Source organism: Panthera pardus, unplaced genomic scaffold, assembly GCF_024362965.1.
Source record: "Panthera pardus isolate Hobbes unplaced genomic scaffold, ASM2436296v1 HiC_scaffold_24, whole genome shotgun sequence".
In the NCBI taxonomy this organism is placed as follows: Eukaryota; Metazoa; Chordata; class Mammalia; order Carnivora; family Felidae; genus Panthera; species Panthera pardus.
The window spans coordinates 56,788,080-56,812,291 of NW_026526810.1; the positions used below are offsets into that span (position 1 = coordinate 56,788,080).

General features: G+C 44.1%; 1 protein-coding gene across 2 annotated transcripts in view; it reads left to right on the plus strand.

Moving 5' to 3' along the window:
- The first annotated feature begins 1,124 nt into the window (after positions 1–1,124).
- RASGRP1 (RAS guanyl releasing protein 1) overlaps positions 1,125–24,212 on the plus strand; it is a 79,984-nt gene continuing 56,896 nt past the window's right edge. The window contains exons 1-2 of one of the 2 annotated variants that reach the window (XM_053889205.1): positions 1,125–1,354; positions 6,049–6,233. In XM_053889205.1, coding sequence (XP_053745180.1) covers positions 1,140–1,354; positions 6,049–6,233 — 400 coding nt within the window. In that variant the 5' untranslated portion in view covers positions 1,125–1,139. Of the gene's footprint in view, positions 1,355–1,376; positions 1,615–6,048; positions 6,234–24,212 lie in introns of those variants that run through there. The other variant, XM_019442609.2, reaches the window with a different exon arrangement.

Below are 24,212 nucleotides of genomic sequence, written 5' to 3' on the forward strand. Positions count from 1 at the left end.
AGTCTAGAAAACTGCCATAATTTAATATTTAATAAATATCCACATGCTCCTTTTATATACATGGCTTGGACTGAGGACACCTTGGCTGTGACCCAATGTTTATGATGATTCTCTGGAGAAATTTCTTTGTGGTCTTACTATTAAGAAGAGTTGATACTCTCTTGAGTAATTTTTTTTGTCTTGCACGTGACAGAAATTTTATTCTACACCAAGCTCCCTTTTGAACATGGCTACTAGAAATCTGGGAGATAAATTTTGGTCCCAGTTTTGACCAAGTGCATGGGGATCTACGTGGTGAGTTAAAAAAACAAAAAAACAAAAACATGACTTTCACTTCTGGCTCCATTTTATATGCCTTATTTTTCACTTTTCGTTTCACTCACTTCTTTCTGTAGGTTATGTGCCTTTGTAAGCTTTTCTTTTGGCATATAAACATGAAGAAATATAGAAATGACATCACAGAGGGAGACTTTAAGGTCCAGAACATTATGGCTGGGAAGAAACCTATTATTGTGGCTGGAGTTAAGGCATGTAACGATGATAATGGGTGTGTTATTAGGACAGCCCAGCAGCGATTACAGGGAGTGAGACAGATCTCAGCCCAGGTCCCAGTTCTCTCTGCCGTTTACCAGTCCTGTGGTGGGAGGCATCTTATTCACCATGTCCTCTCATCTCGAAAACAGTGACTTCTTGGGATTTGGGGGGATGGCTTAAACGAGGCAACGTATAGAAAGCACTTTAGCACAACGCATTCCATCAGTTAGCTACTGTTACCACCACTATCTTTTGGACAAGCAGAGCTAGGCCGCCATTCCTGGCTCGGTCCGCTGTAAGAAAGTTCTCTCCACCGCCCCCCCTCCCCGCATCTCCCACACCCACAGTCGCCAGGCGGCCACCGTCTCCCGCCAAATACGGATCACACTTCTGGAGCGCACCTCCGCTCCCGCCGCCTCCCGCGGGAGTGCAGGGCGTCAATCTCCGGCCAAAGTCCCGCAAATTGCTACCAAGAAGGCCCAGGAGGAGCGGGCTAAGGCAGATCCACACCTGAGCGTTAGTTCCTTACCCCGCCCCGGCTGCCCTCTGACACGTACAAGGGGGCCTGCGAGGGGCCCCGGGGTCCTCCGCGAGGCCGGACTGGAATGCGGGGGCGGGGACCCCAGCGCGCCGCCGGGCTCGCACCTCCCCCGCGGTGCCCCCGGAGCTTCCCCAGCCCTCGGCTCCCCTTCAGACTTGACCCGGGGGCGGGGAGCGGCGGGCTGCGCCGCGGGGCGCTCGCGCTGGATGGGGGCGGGCTTCGGAGAGCAGCCCGAGAGCGCCACACATTTCCTACACCGATAGCATCAGCGCGTGTCAGGTGGTTGGTGCGGGCGAGAGAGTGCGCGCGCGCGTGAGGGCGAGAGGGCGCGCTCACAGAAACTTTGTGCCTGCGGGTGCGCCTCGGGCGGGCTCGCCGGCTGCGAGAGCGGCGTGTGGGCGGCCGGGGGCGGAGGGGCCCGGCAGGCGGCGGCGATGCGCCGCGCCCCGCGGAGCCCGTCCCGCCGCGCTAGGTGAGGCGGCCGCGGGAGCGCCGGCCGCGGCCATGGGCACCCTGGGCAAGGCGAGAGAGGCTCCGAGGTGAGTAGGGGCCCGGGGCCTCGGCGGCGCCGTCTTCCTTCCTTGGGGCGGGTGACCCCGCGAGCCCTCTCAGGGGACGGGGGGAGGGGGTGAGTGGGGCGGGCGACATGGGTGCCTCCTTCTACGGGAAGTTGCTGACCCGGTGTCCGGGCGGCGGCAGGCCAGGGTCTCGGCTCAAGTCCGGGGAAGCGGGCGACCGGGCAAGAGGGGCGGGGAGCTGGGTCGTGCGCGCCACGAGCTCCGGAGTTGCACCGACGGCCCTCCCCACCCCGTCCCGGCTCCCCGGCGTCCGGCACCTGGGTCTCTCCCACTCGCGGACTTTCCGTACCACCCGCACCTGCTGCGGTCCCGGGGCTCCGGCAGCGCCACCTGCCGGCCTCTCCCTGCCCTGCGGATCCGGGGCAGGGCCCGGAAAGGCCAGCGGCCGTTTGCAGGGATCGAGTGGCGGTCCCTGAAACATACAGCCTTCTGGGTGGAAACTATGCGCCCCTCCACCCCCACTGCGATTCTAGAGAGATGTGTTAGGAGCGTCTCGAAGATGAAGTTAGTGTGGTAGTGCAAAGTCTTTTGGCAGGGGAAAGAGGCCTGGGGGGGGGGGGGTGGGTTGCAGGCAACTTTGAGTGTGCCCCCTTAGAGCAGGGAGGGCCTGGGCACAGCACGTCAGTGCGCTCTTCCCAACTTCCTCCACGTGGACTCTAGTGTGACCGGCTCGCAAAGACATGCCCGCGAGAGGCAGGAAGCTTTGCTCTGCTGGACTTTTTTGGAGCCGAAGGTTCTTGGCCCTTTCTGCACTCGGGCACCCTGACGGTGTTTGCCCCAGGGTGCAGCCCTGCACCTTCCCTAGATTGAGGGGAGGGGTGTCTGTAAGTTAAATTGAGTATACATTAGAGGGCTGAGGGAGAGGACAGGACTGGAAAGAATCCTAACCAGAAGCCAAGCAAAGCCATCTTCTGCTGCAGAGAAAGTTGTGGAAGTCTGTGTTCTCATTCCTCCGTTTCATCGCTTAACTCACTCTTCTTGGCTAGTTTTCCTAAAAAGTTCAACCTGAAAGTGTGTGCCCTCTGCTGAGGCACCTGTGCTGGAGAGGATTTCACCTGAGCCAGGTCAGAGTTTCCACCGCCTCCTTGCTTCCTGAGGCAAATTCCATGCAGCCTTGGCCACTCATAGTCTCAGAAAACCCCTTCAAGTTAATGTGTTTCTCTTTGGCCTTATTTTTTTATTTTATGTTTTAATTTACATGGGAACATTTGGCTCCAGTCCTTTAAAAATATGCCTTTGGAGACTTAGAGTATTCTTTCTATGATTTTTTAAATACTCTTAGATCTACCTATAATGAAACATTTTCTACATCCTTATCTGTAGGCCTTTCACCAGAAGACCGAGTGGTTTGAAGGTTTGTCAGGAAGCAGCAGTCAAGAGACTGAGCAGCCAAAGAGCCAAGTTTCCTACTTTATGGCGCAGATAACCCTATCTTCCCAGACCTCTCGGGATGCAGTGTGGTTTTTAGTAGCATCTCTTCTCCCTGGTGTTTTGGGCCCAAACTGTGCGTCTCTTTGGCCTCCATTCTCCCAGATTACATTTCTCACCTTCCCTTCCCCCTACCCTAAATACTCCCTTCACACTCTTTTTCTTTCTGTGTGGATCTACCCTTAGTTCCCTCTTAGTTCTGATAAAAGCATCTGCCTCTAAGAATCACCTTGTGAGCCATAGTGGTTTCCCCTACGGCTGACATTAGGAAGCATTACCAGAATTAGAGCCAGCGCACTTTTCAGAGTCCTCAGTGGTCGATGCCACCAACCGAGAGAGAAAATGGAATGTTTCCTGGATCCCACAGTTGAGAGACAGAGATTAACACCTCGCAGCCCCAGGGGAAAGAGCCGTATATGGAGATAGGGCCTGTGGCCTGCGGTTGAGTCCAGTGGCCGCCTCTCTTTGGAAGGCCTAAGAGAAAAAGACTTCTCTTGAGAAGGACTTCATTTTCATCTTTCCTGCCTTTGCCTTGGTGGGGGGTCTTCATGGTGGAAAGGCAGCAACGGAGGCAGAAGTGTTTCCAACACTGGACAACGAGCACCAGGTTTAGAGAGTTGTCTGTACTTCTAGGAGGGGAAGGGAGCCTGGCCGGGGAACCAAGCGTGGGGCGGAGGAGGCCCAGCTTCTACCAGCCTCTGCTCCAGTGGCATTGCCTTTCTGAGCCTGGACCTCCACATATGTATATGAAAGTTTGGAACGTGACCATCAAGAGCCTGCCCAGCTCTGAAGACTGTTCAAGGGGCCCACAGGAGGGTATGAGGTGGAGACTTTATGTTATCAGCTATGCTTTTGGATGATTTTTGAGTCTTAAACTTTTCAGCCTCTCTGTGGCAGTCTCCTTCTAATTCTAATGTAGTGAAAGTTGTATGGTCCCAAGCACAGTAAATATTTATCAAATAAAGCCAGAGAGGCATCAGGTACAAATCCCAGATCTAGCACATATGAGCTGTACAGCCGTAGCTATGTCATTTGGCAGCTTTTAGATTCAGTTTCAACTTCATGTAATGGAGGTGATCTCTTTCTGGGGTGTAGGCTTTAAAAATCATTTAAACCTCCTAGTATGGTGCATGTGATATCATAGGTGCTAAGTTCATTATGGTCATTATTACTTTCTCTTGATTTCAGATACTGATCTGATCCTGGGGTTATCACAGGGCCTGGATAAAAATCAGTAATGGTCAGAAACTTAAGTCCTGTAACACCAACTTGATCTTTCAGAAATCACTTCCTTGGGTTAGTAGATTCTGAGTAGCCAGTTGTTGATGCAATTTCACTGGGCCCACCCCAGGCCAAAAGCAGAGTCCAGTGGTCACTGCCGGACCAGCACCATGGAGCTAGTTTGAAACAGATCAGAGGGCATGGTCTTCCCTCCACTAGTCTGGCTGTGTACTGGGTGGCCCGTAGTTCAGTACACTCTCTTTTAGCAGAGAATCCATGTGTTCCCCCAGCATTTCATTTTGATCAAAGCATTTCAGCCCCTTCTGGGGGATGAGATTATATCTTACTGGAGCAGCTTCCCCCAACACTCCACCTGGAACTGGTTCTCTCTCTTCTGAGAACATCATGCTTCTTAGGCTTGACACCCACAGGACACTTAAGATTTATAGAGCTGTCTTTTCATGGTGTAGGTCTGATTCTCCAACTAGACTTTTGAATTAAGGAACTTCTAGTTTACCTTTCTACAACAGCAGCAATAACTAATGTAAGGAGTATGTCTTACAGTTTACAGAGTACCTCACATAGACTGTCTCACTCCAGTCCCCTTCCCCTCTGGCCTATCACAGTGTCTTACTAATAGAATAAGTACTTATTAACTAATGCACTTATGTGTTTATCAAAATATATAGTGAGTGGCTAAAGTTATGGATTTGAGGTACAAATTTTTTTGTCTCCTCTTCGGTCGTAAACTCTGAAATAACCAAAGCCACAGAATTAATTATATGTTCAAAGAAGTTAACCAGCAACGACACCCATCACTATTAAACCTGAAAAGATTATAGATATGCATCTGTGTGTTTAAATAGGAAAGAAAGTAAAATACTTCATCATTTTGCAAACAACTTGACCTGTACTGATGAGGTCATGACCAAAGACAAAAGCTAATTGAGAGAACATAGGTGACCTATTGGATTCCTAAGCCATTTCCAGATCCAGACTTCTCCTTTTACATTCAGTTCTGAAATAAAGCTCACATAAGCTCTGCTTTTTTTTTTTTTTAAATCAGTATTCCTCAGTTAAGGACTTGTTGGAATGATAATATTTAGTGGTAAAAACTGACATATAATGATTGCCAGTATTATCAACAATGGAAAACGGAATCTTCAAGATTTGTGAGAAAGGCAAGATTAGCTGAAAATCTGAACACCTCCACTGTAAATCCTCTCCCTTGCACATGGGTCCTTAGTCTTTGACTTCTCCCCTAAAGTTCAGAGGTGTTTTTGAGGCCACCTCACCTTCTGCAGCATCTCTGGTATTACTCAAGATGAATGAATTTAGTTGAAGATGAGACCAAATAAAACAATGCTTCAGACCCAAGTCAGTGGACTTCCAACTAAAATATTGGTAGGAGCTAAGGACTACCTACGTGGCCTGGCCTGTGCCTCTCTGGTTCAGGAGCCAGAGCCAGCAAGCCAAAGCAATTCTAATCCCAGACTGAAGAGCCCTCGTTGCAGCCCTGAAATCTTACCTTATTATTTGCTTGGGAGATGTCTCTTTAACAGCCAACCAGTCCGTTTGGTGCGTTTGCCAAGTGGGAGGGGTATGTCTTCTATCAGCCCAACTCTCAGGATTAATTGTCTTATCTCTACTCCTTTCCTGCCCAATCTGCCTTCAGAGCTTGGAGCTGCCAGTCTGTCTGTCCCCTGGCTGCTTGGCTTGCACTCACTGCCTCCCCTTTTTCCCCAGGAAACCTTCTCATGGCTGCAGAGCTGCCACTAAAGCAAAACTAGAGGCAAAGTCAGCCAGCAGCCCCTTCCCTTCTCATCCCAGCCTGGCCCAGATCACCCAGTTCCGCATGATGGTGTCTCTGGGACATTTAGCCAAAGGAGCCAGCCTGGACGATCTCATCGACAGCTGCATTCAGTCTTTTGGTGAGTTCGCTAACTACCCACATGCATAAAAATCTATTACTTTGTTCTTCCTTAAAAAGTTGCTTTGTGGAATAGCAACCTAGATTGTATTTTGGCTTTAAAAATATCTTTTGAGCCTTTGAAATGTTGGAGACCGTGTGCAGTGCCTATGGCACATGACTGTGTGGGTGTAATAGGTCGTGATGAGAGGCGTGATTTCAAGTGAGAAAAGTTACGGAGGAGAGTTTGCATTTCCATTTCTCTTAGGATGGAGGTTGTTCCTGTGATGAGAAATCTCATAAAATGCTACTGTGCCTCTGGTGCTTTGACATTCTTCTGCCCTTGTGTTCGTAGGGCACACAAATACAAGGTTACATGAGCAAACACTGTTATCAAACAGAAATTTGAAAGCCTTTGGATCATGTGGATGATAGAGTGTAATAATCCCCCTTACAATTGGAGGGTAGTTGTGAGGGACTAGGAAAGGACAGGATTTAAAGCCAGAATGTCTGTGACTGGAAGATACTGGTTAGGAAGTATTTGTGATTGGGGGTCAGGGATCTGGGCGGGGGGTAAGCAGACACACACATGGACCGTGACTTCTCTAGAATGCTGCCCTCTGTCATCACCATTCTCAGCCTGAAGGGTACACGGTTTCATGCAGCTCACGAGCGGTTATCTGCAAAGATGCCCATTTTTTAAAAAAAATCTTATAAGCACTGTCTTTTTTTGGATTGTGATTTGTGAAATAGTGATTGAAAAATACTATATATTGGTTCCCCTCAAAAAAGGAATTATTAAGATCGATGGAAAATTCATAGATTTCCAGCATCACTGCTCCCCCCTCTGTGCCCCCTTTGAGCCCCTGCGTCTCCCACCAGGAAGCAGATGAGCACAGGTGGCTCAGCTCAGAAGTGCCTGCCCATCTTAGACCCTCGTGGAGCCTCCTGGGGGATGTAGGGGAGGCTCGACCCGATCCCAGGCAGCACAACACGCAAATCAGTTAGAATTCAGAACTAGGGATTCTTGGCTGGACATGTTTACCATTGGGCCAGACCTTATTTATGGAATCGGGAAAGATTTGACATCTTAGGGATACTTGTTTAGTACACTACAAGTACAAAATTGAGTAGTTCTTATGATTTCCACATTGGTTTAAAGCAGCAGTTCTCACATGTTGGTGCAGAATCACACGGAGGTTATCTTTTTTATGAACACAGATTGCTGGGCCCTGCCCCCAGAGTTTCTCCTCTGGTGGATCTGGGGTGGGGCGCAAGGATTTACATTTCTAACAAGTTCCCAGGTGATGCTGATGTAGCTGACCCACATACTCACTTTGAGAACACTGCAATATTGTTGTAGGCTTTTTAACTTGGAAAAGAGGGAGCACTTTTATTATTACTAGGTGAGCCTCAAATTTTAATTAAATTTGTATGTATTTACACTCTAATTTTTCAGTTAAGAAAAATTAACTGAATGAATGGAATGAATGATTGTCTGTTTTAAAATAATCTTAGAAAATACACGAGCAAGGAGGTGAACCTAGAAGTCAGGAGACTAGCGGGCAGGTGGCTATGAGGAGCCATTGTTCTTCCTGGGTCTTACTTTCAACTGGCTCCCAACTGGAATGAGCTACAAAGATCCTCACGCAGTCTTGGTAGTCCTACATACCAGTCTTTTTGCAGGGTACTGTTGCTGTTTCAGGAATAAGGATGTTTATTCTTTTTCCATTTCACTTTTGAGAAAATGGGGACCGGGAATGTATTTATCACTAACTTTCTTCCTCTTGTGCGAATCAGGCAACTGCTGGCTGAGGTCAAAGCTGTTTTCCTAACCTTCCAATAATCATGACATCTACCTGAGAAATAGATGACCAGTTCTGAAGTCCTTCCCCAAAAGAACCAAGCCTAATCCACTCCCCTCAACAAATCCTACAGAGGCAAAAGATGTATTGTTTTCTGGAATATGTTGAACTGAAAAAAGTGCCCTAAAACCCAAAAGCTTTAAAAATCCCATAGAGTCCAAGAGTCTTATCCACCCTGAGGAAGCACTGATTAAGCCCCTAATGGCCACAGACACAGGCTAGGCAGTGCACAAGGAGAATTATTGTGACCAGACCCCTGTTTCAGTATCAGAGCTTAGAATACCTGAGAAATGCACCTTTCAAGGGAAAAAAGGTAGATACACAAGGCAGGGAAATAATCCAAGGCATGTAGGAAGAATAAATTCTTTATACACGTGGAGTTTTGAGAAAGTTCATTTCAAGGGTAAGGATGGATTAGGGAGAACAGCCACTGTTCAAACTCCTCTTTGGCCATGGGATTGCAGGGGAAAGGTGGGTAAGTAAGATCTCAAAGTTTTGCATAGTATGCATGCACGGTTTCCTGCCACAGAATTTATATGAGAGAGGTGGAAAAGAAAAGACATGCTATGTCTGGAGGGAGTGAGAGACAGCACGTGATTTTCACTCATGGGGTATCGTGGCCATGTGTCGCCGGGGAAGGGAGGGGAGCGGAGTTCGAACAACAGAGGTTAGCAGAGCTGGGGATCATGAGCAGCTTTTGACAAAGAATAATCCGTGGCAGAGTGCCTGCCGGTGCTTCTGGAGGTCTCCTCAGAGGTGATCCGAAAATAGTAGAGTGAGCCTTCTGTTTCTCTTGAACCTCTTCTTACTAGTTATTTTCCCATGTTTGTATCGGAAAGTTTTGCTTTAGAAGAAAGCAGTCTAGCTTAGTTTTTTGTTAATGAGTTGAGATGTCTTATTTTAATGCCTGTGAAAAGAGAGGGAAATGGTACAGACATGTGGGGAGACTTTTATTATTGGTTTGGTTTTGGTAATCTTGCACTTCAGACTCTGGTTGCAGCCATTCTCCCACCAACTTGGGGGGAGAAAAAAAAAGGAAAAAACACCTGTTTTGAGCATAAAGACTAATTAGTTAATTTCTACTACCTTTTCAGCTGCACCTTCATGCAGATGCTTTGAGGAGGTTTGAATTAGCTAAAGCAGTATGGTGCAGTATGGTTTCTATTAGCCAGATCTGGCTATTTACATATACATTTCAACTAATTAAAATTAAAGTAAATGTAAAATGTAGTTCCTAAGCCTCACCCGGCATATTTCAAGTGCTCAGTATCTGCAAGTGGTAGCTGCTGCTGAACAGAGTAAACAAAATATTTCCGTCATGTATGGCAGAAAGTCTGTTGCGCAGTGCTGGATGGGGTAGATGGTTGACTTGAAGGGGGAAAGCAACAGAGAGACCTTCTGGAAACTGTGGAACTTGCATATTTCTAGCATCTCTAGGTAATAGCCTGAATACTCGCTGAGGTATCATAGACATTTGGATTTAGCATCTTTACTGATGCCTCTCTCTTTAGTGTTATTAACCATTAATTACCACCCACACTGTTCTCAGAGAGAGGACTTATGACAGTGCTTTTAAGGATGGGTGACCAGCACATACATATTAAGGGTAGTCTTGAAGGACTCACAGCAAGCCTCCTATTGTCACATACAGGGTTACAGATCTGTGATTAGAAACTCAGAGCCTTGAGTCATAGTTCATTGCTTTAACCATGAGACAACCCACTCCCACCTTCTGTTTTAATTGGAGGTCATGCTTTACATTCTCAGCAAATTATTGCCCGTTAATCCACTCTTCAGCTGAGCATAATGAGGCAAATCATCACAACCTGGTACATTTATGTCAAATGTATGTGAATCACACCATCTGTTTCAGGGGTAGAAAAGACCTATGAGATCATCTGGTTTTTAATGTTTTCACTTTTTAAGAGGGCTGCCAGCATTTGGGGCCAAACGGAAGGCTTCTCATGTCCAAATTCACAAAACTTCCCTTGTTCCCTTCTGAATGCCAGACAACTTTCAGCAGCATCAGAAAGAAAGCTGTGAACGTGTCCCAGAAAGGGACCCTCAGCAAGGAACCCTCCTGCTCCCAGGTGGGGTGTAGGCGGACATTCAGCGTCTCTGTCGTACCTGTCAGTGTGAAGGGAAACGCAGCTTAGCTGATACCTTTATATTTATAGAGCGTTGTTTATTTTTTATTGGAGCTCCATATGTATTGGTTTTCTTTTAAACTCAAAACAGCTCTGAAATTGGAGGGTCAGGTGGTATTGTCTCCCCTGGACAAATGAGAAAATAAATTGGGCCTCTGAGAATTGACGCAATTTGCCTCGTGCCCTCAGTCTAGAGAGAAAACATGCTCGAGTGCTTTTTCCTCTGTCCCCAGCAGCCCCTTGCAACCTGAGCTGGGGCTCACTCAGACCCCTCTCCCAGGAAGGCCCCTCTTCGTGCATGGGATACCTGCATGCCACACGGGACATACCTGAACCCTGTGCCCACCTTCTGCAGGCCTGGTCTCCCCCAGATTAGAAGTTAAACTCATTCAATATGAGGACTGTTCATTGGACCCCACATATATATGTCTGCCTGAAATACTATCTTGAGCAAAGTGTTAATTAAAATTTCCCATAGGTATTGTGCTAATGCTATACAAAGGCCTCCCAAACTAATAGGTATATTTTCTGCAGCACGGAACACTTAGATGTTAGACGTATTTTATAGACCTCAGCTTGTTAAGGGCAAAACATTACACCCACTTTTAAAAATTGGAGCCAAAGAAGGCAAACACACACTTTTTGGGACCACACACAGTTCCCTCTGTGGCAAAGGGAAGGCTAGGGATTTCATACCACTCTGCAGGTTACAGTCTGTGCACCACAGTGAGGTGTCCAGAGGCAACAGGAACACAAGACCAGAAGCCAAGGGCCATGATATCGAAGGGCACTCAGACCCAAGGATGGGCAACTCCAAGGAACAAAGCCAAGTGTAGTGTCAAGAAGGGACTGAAAGCCATGTCCATTGTCGAACACAGGTCCTTTGTGAAGAAGACCCAAGGTGACCCAGTAGCCTCCTCAGTGGAACCCCCAGGTGCTTGGGTGTCACATACAAAGGATGGTCCTTGGGACACGCATGTTCTAAGGCTTCTAGGCATCAGAACAGCTCCAGGGCGTGCCTGTCATTAGCCCTCTGGAGCAAATTCACATCCTGTGATCCAGATGCTATTTATTCCAAGCAGTACCTTTGCTGCATCTTCGACAGGCTGGCATCACCCAGTGCCCAGCCTGGCGTGTCTGCCTCTCATGGGTGTGAGGTACAGTGACTGCCAGGCTCAAGAAAGAAGGAGATAGGAAACCCCTGTCACTCGAATCTGTCTCTCCTGCCTGGTGGTGTTGACGGCAAGCTTTCCTCTGTCCAGAGAGATGAGGGTTACCGCTGGGAGACAAAGACAGACAGTGGACTGACGTTGGTTGAACACTTACTTCTTATGGGCTGTAGGGTACTGTGCGTTTACCTGAACTGGGCCCATCAATCTTTACAACAATCCTAATTAATAGGGAGTGGGAGCTCGGGGTGTCACATAACCTGGGGAACTTGGCCCAGTTCATTAGTTGGAGAGCCACTGGGATCTGAACTGTGGTCATCTTGTCCCCGACGCTCTTGTTCTTTCTACTCTACCAGAGGTTCTCCAACTTGAACATGAACAGTAATCATCAGGGGTGGGGTGTGTGCATTTAGATTCCTGAGGGTCAACTCCAGAGATTTTCATTCAGCCAGCAGTCGCTGTGGTTTTGATGGAGGTGACCCACGAACTGATTGTGAGAAATACTGTCCTACAGCACACTTGCTATCCCTTCTCAACTGTGCCAACTTCCTTCCAAACTTCCTGCCTGTCAGCGGTTTGGCGGTGGAAATAGACAGCGTGGGTGTTCCTTACAACTACAGTTTGGTTCTTTGCACTCAAAGGCAGCATTCCTCGCCTGCATTTCTGCCTTTAAGCCATGCTCAGACCAGTTTACTGGAGTGCTTAGGGCACTGGACCCCGTTGTATGCTTGTCCCCCATAGGACAGAGCGTGGCTATGCTGGGAAACGGGAGAGGTGCTTCATCTAAGTACTTCTCCAAAAGTGCTGCTTTGCCAACAGATGTTTTAAGGCCACTTGTTGACATGAAGGTTGTTGAGTCTGTGATGGAAACACATCAGGAAAGGATGTGAAAGCAAAAGCACTGTAATCAGTAGTTGACCGAAACAGCAGTGATTGGGCGGAGGCCACTGGAGGTGGTCTGAAGTGCGGGTCCTGCCCCAGGCCCTCCTCCTGGTGGTGGGACCGACCCTCTTCTGCTGGCGCAGTTACAGCTGCTGAATTTGGTGGCTTGTTCTGCAGGTAGTTTGGGCTACCACCTAGCTGGGGTTGTCCTAGAGAGGGAGACAACAGGGGAAGACGAAGAGCCCAAGCAAGGCTGGCTTCACCAGCACCATACTCGGTTTAGTGCCGTTACAGTGCTGAAGCTCTTAATCTGCAAAAGCAGTATTAGATTTTCAGGAGTTTTCAAGCCAGTTGTTAGACACCACCACCATTAAAAACCTGAAATTATATATTAAAAATGAAGGTAAGAGGGGCACCTGGGTGGCCTCAGTTGAGCGTCTGACTCAGTTTCAGCTCGGGTCATGATCTCACGGTTTGTGAGCTCGAGCCCCAAGTCAGGCTCTGTGCTAACAGCACAGAGCCTGATTCTCTGTCCCTCAATCCCAGAGAATTGGGATTCTCTGTCTCCCTTTCTCTCTGCCTCTCCCCTGCTCGCTCGCTCTCTCTCTCTCCCTCTCTCCCTCTCTCCCTCTCTCCCTCTCTCCCTCTCTCCCTCTCTCCCTCTCTCCCTCTCTCCCTCTCTCCTCTCTCCTCTCTCCTCTCTCCTCTCTCCTCTCTCCTCTCTCTTTCTCTCTCAAAAATAAATAAACATTTTAAAAAATGAAGGGACTCCTGGGTGGCCTCAGTTGAGCATCTGCCTCTCAGTTTCAGCTCAGGTCATCATCTCACCGTTTGTGAACTCAAGCCCCAAGTCCGGCTCTGTGCTAACAGCACAGAGCCTGCTTGGGATTCTCTGTCTCCCTCTCTCTCTTCCTCTCCCCTGCACTCACTCACTCTCTCTCTTTCTCTCTCTCTCTCTCTCTCTCTCTCTCTCTCTCTCTCTCTCTCTCAAAAATAAATAAACATTTTAAAAAATGAAGGGGCTCCTGGGTGGCTCAGTTGGTTAAGCCTCTGGCTTCCGCTCGGGTCATGATCTTACGGTTTGTGAGTTCAAGCCCCATGTCAGGCTCTGTGCTGTCTGCTCAGAGCCTGGAGCCTGCTTCAGTTTCTGTGTGTGTGTGTGTGTGGAGGGGGGGGGGTCTGTCTGTCTGTGTCTCTGTCTGCCCCTTCCCTGCTCATTCTCCGTCTCCCTCTCGTTCTCTCTCTCAAAAATAAATATTTTTTTTAAATGAAGGTAAGAACCCTCAAAACTCATCATTTCCTAATGCATGACCACATTTTACTATTAATCACTATTCTCCCGAGGTTATGCCTGTGGTCCCCACACGGTATGAATGCTACACGGTGGTATGCTGTAGTATATGCCTCTCCTCCCCACCCCCTGATCCGTGAAGTCATGCTGATTGCTTGAAATTGGCCTGGGTTTGGGGTGTTTATACCATGGAATAAATGTTTGTCTATTAATCAGGGCTTCACATACACTAGTTACTAATCAGGGCTTTCTGTTGAACCCTGTCCCTGGAAAGGCCACTGTTAAAGGTTTCTGAGCGTAGCACTTACTCCCAGCTGCAGGGTTTACTTACATAGCGAGGTGTCTGTGGTAAAACCAGAAATGTTATTTTGTATCCCCTAATTAGGAGAAATATTTTGTCATCCTTTGGCTTCCTTCATGTAACAGTCATATACAACAACTCCATGTGCTCTTCAAAGAAAAGGAACAGTTCACCTCAGCTTAGAGATAAGAAAATCAAATGTGGCTGAAGTTGAAAACTTTTCTTAAAGTGACAGTGGAACTTAAAACTAAAACTGTCTCACTCAGAAGTTGAAACTGTTTGTTTTCATTTTTGCCTTTTTGGTTTACCTCCTCTAAACATTCCCCATGATTCAGCTGTCTCTCATTTCTGACCAGCCAGACCTCAGTTTTGTGACCTCCGTTCTCCACGTGTTATATGCTCTGTTTCTGAGTCCATCTATGTACTCGTTTGCCTCCATTTCCCGCTACGTGGTAACAGGTGCTATTGGTAGTTGGATAGATAGGTAGATCGGTATTTATTATATATATATAAATAATTCCAAGCTTTTGTTGAATATGTTTTCATAAGTTTCTTTTCCAACTATATTTCCAGTTTTGTGAACTATTCATACCCTTTATCACTCTCTGTTTAATGTTCTTATTATTAGAGGTTTGCAAAAGCTTTTTATTTATTTTTTTAAACATTTTTTTTAACGTTTATTTATTTTTGAGACAGAGAGAGACAGAGCTTGAATGGGGGAGGGTCAGAGAGAGAGGGAGACACAGAATCCGAAACAGGCTCCGGGCTCTGAGCTGTCAGCACAGAGCCTGACGCGGGGCTCGAACTCACGGACCGTGAGATCATGACCTGAGCCGAAGTCGGACGCCCAACCGACTGAGCCACCCAGGCACCCCTGCAAAAGCTTTTTAAATGAAAAGCTCTTTGAATACCATTTTCTATAGGCATCCCTCCCACCCCAATCCTATTTTCATATTTTATGTTGGTTTTGGGATATTAATGTCTAAAAATTTTACATTTTTATATAGTTAAATTGCACCACATGTTTAAAATCTTTTGCTTTATTAACTCAGAATTTTCTTTAAAAATATCCTTTTTACACAGATACAGCGAATGCTCCATTGTCATTTTAATCAAAGTTTGAATAAATCTATTGTATGATACAGTTCTGTAACCCACTCTTGTGAATGATCAGTGAAAGCTTGTCAGTAGGTTTTTGCTGAAGAAAAGCCTCCAGTTTTGTTTCTGAGACTCATTGACTTAAAACCAGAGAGTCTGGACACTTTGTCACTCAGGGCCTCAGTTTCCCCTCGCCATGATGGCATTGAAGTGACTTCTGAAAGTGACAGTGTCTGGGAGAAGGTATCATAAGGTCTTCTTGATCATGATATTGAATGTGAATTTGAAGAAAGTTCTTTACAAGTTATTTCTATGTTTAAAGAAAATACTTTGTTCTATTTGAAGCCAGTACCCTTAGGGTGGAGACTTAGATAACCAACCAAATTTAAATCCATTTTTTCCTAAATTATTAATATAGAGTGAGTCTATATTCTTACATGTTTTTACTATCATAAAATGTACATAGCATAAAATTTACCACTTATATAGACTTTTAAACTATTTTAGTAGTAGTTAACTTGAGTATTTACTGTGAACAATATGGTGTTCGTATTAATATGTTATAGATACATATTATCACTTAATCCCCACCCTTTTATAAGTTCTTGTATTTACAAAGATCTGACACTTAGCTCTCATATTTACTTTTCACATTTTAATAACTTTAAAAATTGTGTTCACTACAGAAAATTTAGAAAATACAGATGAGCAAAAAGAACAAAATTGCAGTCCTCCTTTCTACCACCAAGAGCAAGATAAGCACTATGAACGTTGTTTGGTATATCTCCCTCGATTCTCTTCCGTTCATGTTTACATGTACTGTAGTCTTATTGACTTTTCTCTGGTAGACTTACTGTTATTAACTCTATGTTTTCCATAATTCACATTTTAAACAATTGTTATCTTAAAACCAATATTAGTATTGGTAAAGAGGTATGCTAGCATACAAAGTTGCTACTCAATCATCAAATTGATTTTTTTTTAAAGTTTTGCCATAATCTCTTCAAATGTGGGACATAAAGTTGAAGGTTGTTTGGCAAGTAAAATGAGCCTAACAAGGATCAAGAAAAGTAGCTACTCATTTCTTTCTAATGCTAAGTGCTATAAGCATGACTGATTAGAGTTATGATAAATCAAGGAAACAAAAAAATGCTTCCATTAGCTTAAAATTCTAGATGTGAAGGTTTGTTTTGTTTTTAATGCACAGAGAAAGTCAGATGGCTTTTGTTGAAGAGAAGCTTTGCTTTCAGAAACAATGAAAAAAATCTCCTGTCTTTATTAACTTTCTGAGAGAATCTTAAGAAGTAGCCACTGGGAAAGATACATAGCAGAAACACAAAGATGCCACAGTTTGGTACATCTGTGATTCTTCTGCAGAGTAAGAGAGGTGCTGGGCAGTGGTGTGGCATAGGCCACGTTGAGTACTTTGGTTTTTTCCAGAGAGTGGTCAAGGGCCTTGCTGAGGTTCTTTCCAAAATCTTGAAGCAGAAGATACTGCCAGGATGGAGTTTGGATTGGAGGGATACCAATGATTAATTGAAGTGGACAAAAAAAGTGAGGACTTGAGGCACTATCCTTTTTTTTTTTCTTTAATGAAATTTATTGTCAAATTGGTTTCCATACAACACCCAGTGCTCATCCCAACAGGTACCCTCTTCAATGTCCATCACCCACCCTTCCCTCCCTCCCTCCCAACCCCATCAACCCTCAGTTTATTCTCAGTTTTTAAGAGTCTCTTATGGTTTGGCTCTCCCTGTCTAACTTTTTTTTTTTTCCTTCCCCTTCCCCATAGTCTTCTGTTAAGTTTCTCAGGATCCACATAAGAGTGAAAACATATGGTATCTGTCTTTCTCTGTATGACTTATTTCACTTAGCATAACACTCTCCAGTTCCATCCACGTTGCTACAAAAGGCTATATTTCATTCTTTCTCATTGCCAAGTAGTATTCCATTGTGTATATAAACCACAATCACTGAATTTACCCAAGGGATACAGAAGTGCTGATGCATAGGGGCACTTGTACCCCAATGTTTATAGCATCACTTTCAACAATAACCAAATTATGGAAAGAGCCTAAATGTCCATCAACTGATGATTGAGGCACTGTTCTTGATGGGGGGAGGGAGAAGCAGAGATTGCCAGTTTCATAGTGAAGGAGAGAATGGGCTAACCAGAGTAGTCAAGCGCTCAGAGATGAAGTCATCTGGGAATTTCCGGGGTGGAGGAGAAAAGGTAGCCATGTCTGGCTTCCCTTCACTGATCACTCTGAACCACCATCCAGGACTCATTTTTCTAAGTTTTAAGAGGGCACCCACAGCATTTAGGAGGCCAAGAAATATTCCAGAATTAGCATTTATGAGTCTGTTGTGTTAGACTTCAGTACAGTCTACAGAAAGTTCTTAAATCTGATGAGCAGTTAATCATTTTGGTCAGTTTTACCTCCAGTTATTTAATGCCAGGTATATAGGGGGGTTTTCGTGCTCCCTTGCCCTCTTACTCCCCAGTTCATTAGCATCATGGGTTCCAGATTTACTCCATCCAAACCTGCCTTGGTGGGTTTACCATTTACCTCTACTCCCAGGTAGTTCAGGTCACACAGTGAGTCCCTCCAGCTTCTATGTGCTATCTCCCAGAACTTAGTTGTGGTACTCATGCTGCTGGCTGCCGGGCCCTTCAGTTAATGCCAAGGGTAAGCTGAGTACTTGGTCTCAGCGCCTGACTCTGGGCTTCACCTGTTTGGTCCTGCTTCAAGCCCCAAAGGAAAACTCCCTACACTTACTATACCCATGGTTCCCCAACCCTCTCTGTCCCCAGTGGCTTTGAGTCCCCTTACCTGGTCTGAAACCACCAATATCTACCTGAGATGGACTTAGCTTTAGTTAACTAAGAAACTGTGCCCTCAAAATTGCAAGAAAGCTAGAGAAGAACTCTCTGGATTGAGAGAGACTTAAGGGACATTTCACCCAGTCATAGTGTATGAATATTTTTTCTAAAAATTGTGTGCATGTGTGTATGTGCATATACATACACACATACACTGGTAATTATGTTAGTATATGATTATTTGTATTTGGAAATTTGCTGACTGGATAATTCTCATGTTAGGGAATTACTATTCATTTTGTTTTAGGCATGTTAATGCATTTTTTCTTAAGAGTCCTTATTCTTAAAAGTCTATACTGAAATAGTTACTGTTGAAATATCGCATTTGGGATTTGTTTTAAACTAATGTGAGACAGAGAAGTGAGTGGGGTACACATGGACCAAAATTGGCCATGTGTTGATAGTTGTTGAAGCTGGCCAAACCCATAGAGGTTCTCCACATTGTTTTGTCCATTGTGGTAAACGCTTATAATTTTCCATAAGATCTTGGAGTGCCAGTCGGTAGATCATGCAACTCTTGAGGTTGTGAGTTCAAGCTTAGCATTGGGTGTAGAGATTACTTAAAAAAAATAAAATCTTAGAAATAAATATAACTTTCCATAAGATCTTGAAAAGTGTTCTCAAACCTAAGAAAAGTAGATGATTAAGAACTAAAGAAAATTCAAAGGAATGTATTGTTCTAACTTTCTTGGATGATGAGCTAGAGTACCAGGTTTGTGTTAAGGAGGGAAGCAGAGAGTAAAGAATAAAAATGGGGTACTTTGTTTCCATATCACTGAAATTATTTATTCATGTCCCGTACTCGATTTTCCCCATCACATGCAGCCTGTTCTCTATTCAGCATAGAGATGTTGAATTTCTTGTATCCAGAAAGACAAAAAATAAAACCGAACACTTTCATCTTCAACCCCATCATCACAGGTGGGAGTTGGAGTGAAGTGAGAGAATGTTGTAGTCTCTCCCCACCGCACCTCACCCCTCACACAGCCAGTTTTGATCTGGAAAATGCCATGGCTTTGGCACAGCCTGATTTCAGCAAGGTAGTGAGCAGACTGCAGAGGGACCCATGGGAGACCACATAGCACCATGGTCTTTGGGATCTGTCCTGACTCTACCACTCACCAGAGGCTGGCCTGTGACAGGCTGTTTTACTGTCATTTTCTCATCTGCAAGATAGATGGTAAGGGTGAAAAATATGAAAGGTTTTAGTTTGGGTGAAAATTAAATATGGTCTCTTATTATAAATAAAGCATTTATGGAAAATATTATCAAAATGCCATTACACAGTAGATACTCAAAAATAGTAGTAATCATTATTGCCATGGACTCGAATGTTAGTGAATCAGTCTCTCAGATTAATACAAACTGCCAAAGGATCCAAAACCACATTTTGGAGATTTAAGATGGAGATATGTGGCTGGAATGGCTTTGTCAAAGAAATAACCAGGATGTTATAATGATAGACAAGCATGAGCCTAGGAAATAGTGCTATACATATTTTAAAATTTTACATGAACTTGAGCTACATTAATAGTTCAGCAAATAAGTTCAGTAAATAAAGCAATTCTCTCATTTCTCAAACTATTAGAACAATGACAGAAATCTAACATGAACTATCCTATGGAATTTATTAAAAGGAATGTAAGTATTTCATATAACTAAGGCACGAGAAGATGCCTTAGGATGCCTATAGGATGCCTGTGGAGGCCTTGGGAACATCTGAAATTAGGGACTAGAACATTATCAGGAGACACTAACATGTCTCTGTCTCTTTCTCTGCCCTTACTGTTCCCCTTCTTCTATCTGTTCTCTTTCTCTTCTCTCACTGGCTTGCTTCTGTTTGGCAGTTAATCATTCTCTTTCAGTGAAGATTTGTTTCCTTCATGGACAGGAAGTATGGCACTAACATCTGCAAATCTTGCATCTCTTACCATTAGAGATTTAATTTTTCCCCCCTCAACTTCAACGAAAAAATTGCCAGGGAAGAACTTGATTGGTTCCAATTGAGGCTACTGCTTGAACCAGTGATCTGTGGTCACAAGGGTGGAGTCATTTAAGAATGGAGCCTTTCTCTCTAGAACCACATGAGTGAAGTTGGGGAAGTAATGTTTCCCAAAGGAAGGCTGATGTTCTGGGCATACAAAACAATATCTGTCTATTGCACCAAGACCTGACCAAACACTAGAGTACAAAGTGTTATTAAATTCAGGTTTAGTCTCTGGGTCTTAAGATAGGAATGGAATGTTAGAGACAGGATAGAGGAGATAAACAGTTAAGAAATGATATAGAAATAGAATCTATGAGAATATAAGATGGCAGCACCTGAAAAGAAGACAAATAAGTGGCTTTTTCTTTCTTCTTTGACTTAACAGTGTTGGGCATACGTATGCCCTGATACTGTTAAGCAAAGAAGAGTTGGTATGAATTCTTTACCTCCAAGAGGATGAAGAATAAATGGATTTAAATTTCAGCAAACAACTGAAGCTTCCCGTTCGTAAAGGTATTAAACATCAAAATAAGAACTTCCAGGTTTGGCTGTAATTAAATATTGGGTACTAGAATTATTTTCCTTCTGTAAACAACTATGTAACTGGACAAAATATGTGAAGCAGGTATTTTCAGGTATTGAATGACAGGACAGAGTTGTAATTGTGGATGAAATCAAAAGACACAAGGTAAACCCAAAATTCATCTTGGCTCTCTGCTTTGGGGCACTTTACAAATTGTGGTATAGGGAACTAGGGCCCAGATAGCAGTGTCTTACCTGACAGAAGAAACAGAGTTTATATTCAGGGCTTCTGGGATGGCTGGCATTGTTGGAGTTGGGTACTAGGGAGAAGGGATCTCCTTTAGTCTTAGGCCAAATACTAAACATGGTGGGAATCCATGACACCAAATAGTTAAGGAGGTCTGTGAGACAGAAGAAGTTTCATCGCCTGAGAAATACTGCAGTTACAACTGGCCAGAATGGAGAGAGAGAACACTTTGGGCATTCAGTTGAAACATAAAAAAGATTGCAACATAGGCGTTGAGGTACTCTAGCCCTAGAATAAGAGCTAGTCTTGACCCATCCTAATAAAGCCTAAATCTAAGCCTTGACGGGATCAGTTTGAGGTTCCCATAAATTAACTGCCTCTGCAAAGAAATGTGATCCAAATTCTCAGAATTGTGTCCACTGTGTCCAGCATGTAACATCAAACTGCAGGAAAATATGACCCATGACCAGAAGAAAGAAGGTTAATAGAAATGAACTGAGTTGATGCAGATGTTGGAATTAGTATATAAGGAATTTAAGACAACTATTATAAAGATGTTGAAGGATTTAAAATAAGATGAATGGGGAGTGGGGTGCCTGGCTGGCTCAGTTGGTGGAGTGTATACTCTTGATCTTGAGGTTGTGGGTTTGAGCCCCACTTTGGGTAGAGATTACTTAAAAATAAAATCTTTAAAAATAAGGTGAACAGATGGGCAACCTCAATAGAGAAATGGAAACAATAAAAGGAATCAAGTGGAAATTCTAGAAGTGAAAAATACACCAAAAGGAAAAATTCACCAGATGGGCTTAATATACTCCATTGGATACTGAGAAATGGAAGATCTGTGAATTTGAAGGCAAGTCAGTATCTCAGAAAAGACTGGGGAAAAAAATGGAACAAAAACTAGAGTTTCAGGTGACACAACTAGAGCTGATATGGAGATGAAGGGACCTGGGACAGCCAAAACAACCTGAAAAAGAAAAGTAAAGTTGGAAATTTTACAGTGCCTGATTTAAAGATTAACTGTAAAGCTACAACAATCAAGACTGTGAAGAAAAATATATCAGTGGAACAGAATAATGAATCCAGAAATAAATCCACATATATGGGCAATGTACCAAAGCAAGTCAACGGAAAAAGGAATGTCAACAAATGGTGACAGAACAAGTGATATCCATGAAAACAAACAAACCATTACCTATATTTCATACCATATACAAAAAATAATTTGAGATGAGTCTGGGACTTGAATATAAAGTTAAAACAATAAAGTTTCTAGAAAGAAATTTAGAGGAATATTTTTGCAAACTTGGGGCAGGTATTTTTAGACATAATGCAAAGGACTTGCCATTAATGATATATTTTGTAAGTTGGACTTCATAAAAATAAAAAAATTCTGCTCATCAAAGGATACCATTAAATAAGTAAATGGCCAAGCCACAGAATGGGGGAAAATGCTTGGCAATACATACCTTTCAAGAACCTTTATTCAAAATCTATATATAAAGAACTGCAGCAACCGAATAGTAAAGACCAATGTAATTGCATGGAAAAATAGTTGAACTCCAGCTTCACAAAGGAAGATACATAAATGCAAATAAACACATGAAAAATCCTCAACATTACTGGAAAATGTGAATTATAATCTGAGATACCACCAGGCGCCCACTAGAAAGGCTAACACTGAAGACTGACAACAGCAATAGGTGAGGAGGCGGAGCATCTGGAACTCTTAAACATTACAGATGGTGTTGTGAAATGATCTGATCACTTTAAAAACTGTTCAGTTTTTTATAAAGTTAAGTATACATCTACCCGATGGCCCATCACTTCCACTCCTAGGTGTTTACGCAAGAGGAATGAGAACATGTATCCACAATATGACTTGTGTAAGAGGGACCATAGCAGCTGTAGACCCAAAAATCCCATGCTGAAAGCAACCCAAATGCCACTGAACATCAAAAAGAATAAGAAGAATGTTATTTATAGAATAACATACCCACCCAGCAATAAAAAGGAATGGACCACTGATACAGTTAACATGGGTTAACCTCTAAAACATTTTGCTTTGTTACACACAAAAATACATACTGTATGATTCCAATCATGTGAAGTTCTAAAATAGGCAAAACTAAATCTGTGATATGAAAAAATTACAATAGTGGCTTCATGGTGGGTCGAGTTGGAGGAGCTGACTGGGAAGATTAGGGAATTTACTGAGTCATAGAAATATGCTAAGTGTTGAGAGGAGTCTGGGTTACATGGATGTATGTATTTGTCAGAAGATGTCAAACTGTACATTAAGATATGTGCCTTTCACTGTACCTCAATTAAGATAGAAAAAGTTATTTTAAAGAAAGACAACGGCAGCACCCAAACAGGTGATGAGAAAACTGTAGAAGTTCATTCTGTAGGAACTTTAAGAGAGGGGAGGTCTCCTTTTAACAATCCGTGGCCCCATGGCAGGGTTTGCTAGAAGGCAGAGCAAGACTTTTGAAGGCAGCAGCAGATGACTAACTTCTGGTTCACCTCTGGTCTAATCCTTTGGGTTCCTCTGTGGTTGTGTGTGCTCTAAAATGTGAGGAACAAGATCTGAGGGACAAAATGTCTAGTAACTCAGAGGCCAGGGCTCCCCTGTGATGACTCCTAGGGCAAGGGTAGGGAGATAAATAAGACCACCCACATATTTTGTTTTTTAATCATTCTTTTGAGTTTGTTCCGATTGTTTTACCAGAGTTGCTGAAATGCTATAAAATAACTAGGGTTCAATCAATCCCCCTGTGAGTTCTCTCCCTGGCAGAAGTGTTGTTAGTGGTAAAAAGCCAAGAATTGGGTGGTGAGAAAGGGAATGAGAAGTGTTTTAATATCATGGATAAAATGCCCCAGTTTAAACAAAGTAGACCAGGGTCATCCGTGGGATTGAACTTTTGGTGTCCCTTCATCACGCCTGGGAAGTGATAGACCCCAGTGAACACTTCCTACCATACCAGGGGCAGAGGGGAAGAAGACTGCCTGCACATCACCATAGACAAACACCATTAATGAGGAGAGCCTGTGAAGACCCCAGGAGAGCTGACATCCTTATTTTGGAGAGTTTGAAAGGCCCTCATCTCTGCTTCAGGGGTAAAATACCACCTCAGCATACGGCTATGCAAGCCCGATCGAGAAGAAAGCTTTGCTAGTTAACAGTAGGAAGCTCCCTGTGGCCCAGATCAATTACCTTTGATCATGGTCCTCTGGCACACCCCACATTGATTTCTGATGTGCTTCTGATTGTGCTTTATAAGTTAGAACTAACCAAGGCCCACTGGGCATCGGTAATGTTGATACCAGGTCGCCTGTTTACTTCCCTTGCGTCTAGCCCTGAAAACAGCCAAAAGACCTCACCACTGATCTCTGGAATTGGATGTGTCCTCACGGGGTCATATCATAGCTTGCAGACCTACCCCAGGGTGTGAAATGAACTAAACAGTCTCAATCAGCCTAATCAAACTTGACCGATCATCAGATCCCTAAAGAGATTTAAAAAAAAATTCTGTGCCCCATCCCCAGCTATCTTGATGCTAGCAGGTATGAGATGGGGGCTTGGAACCTGTTTTTGGGGAGGT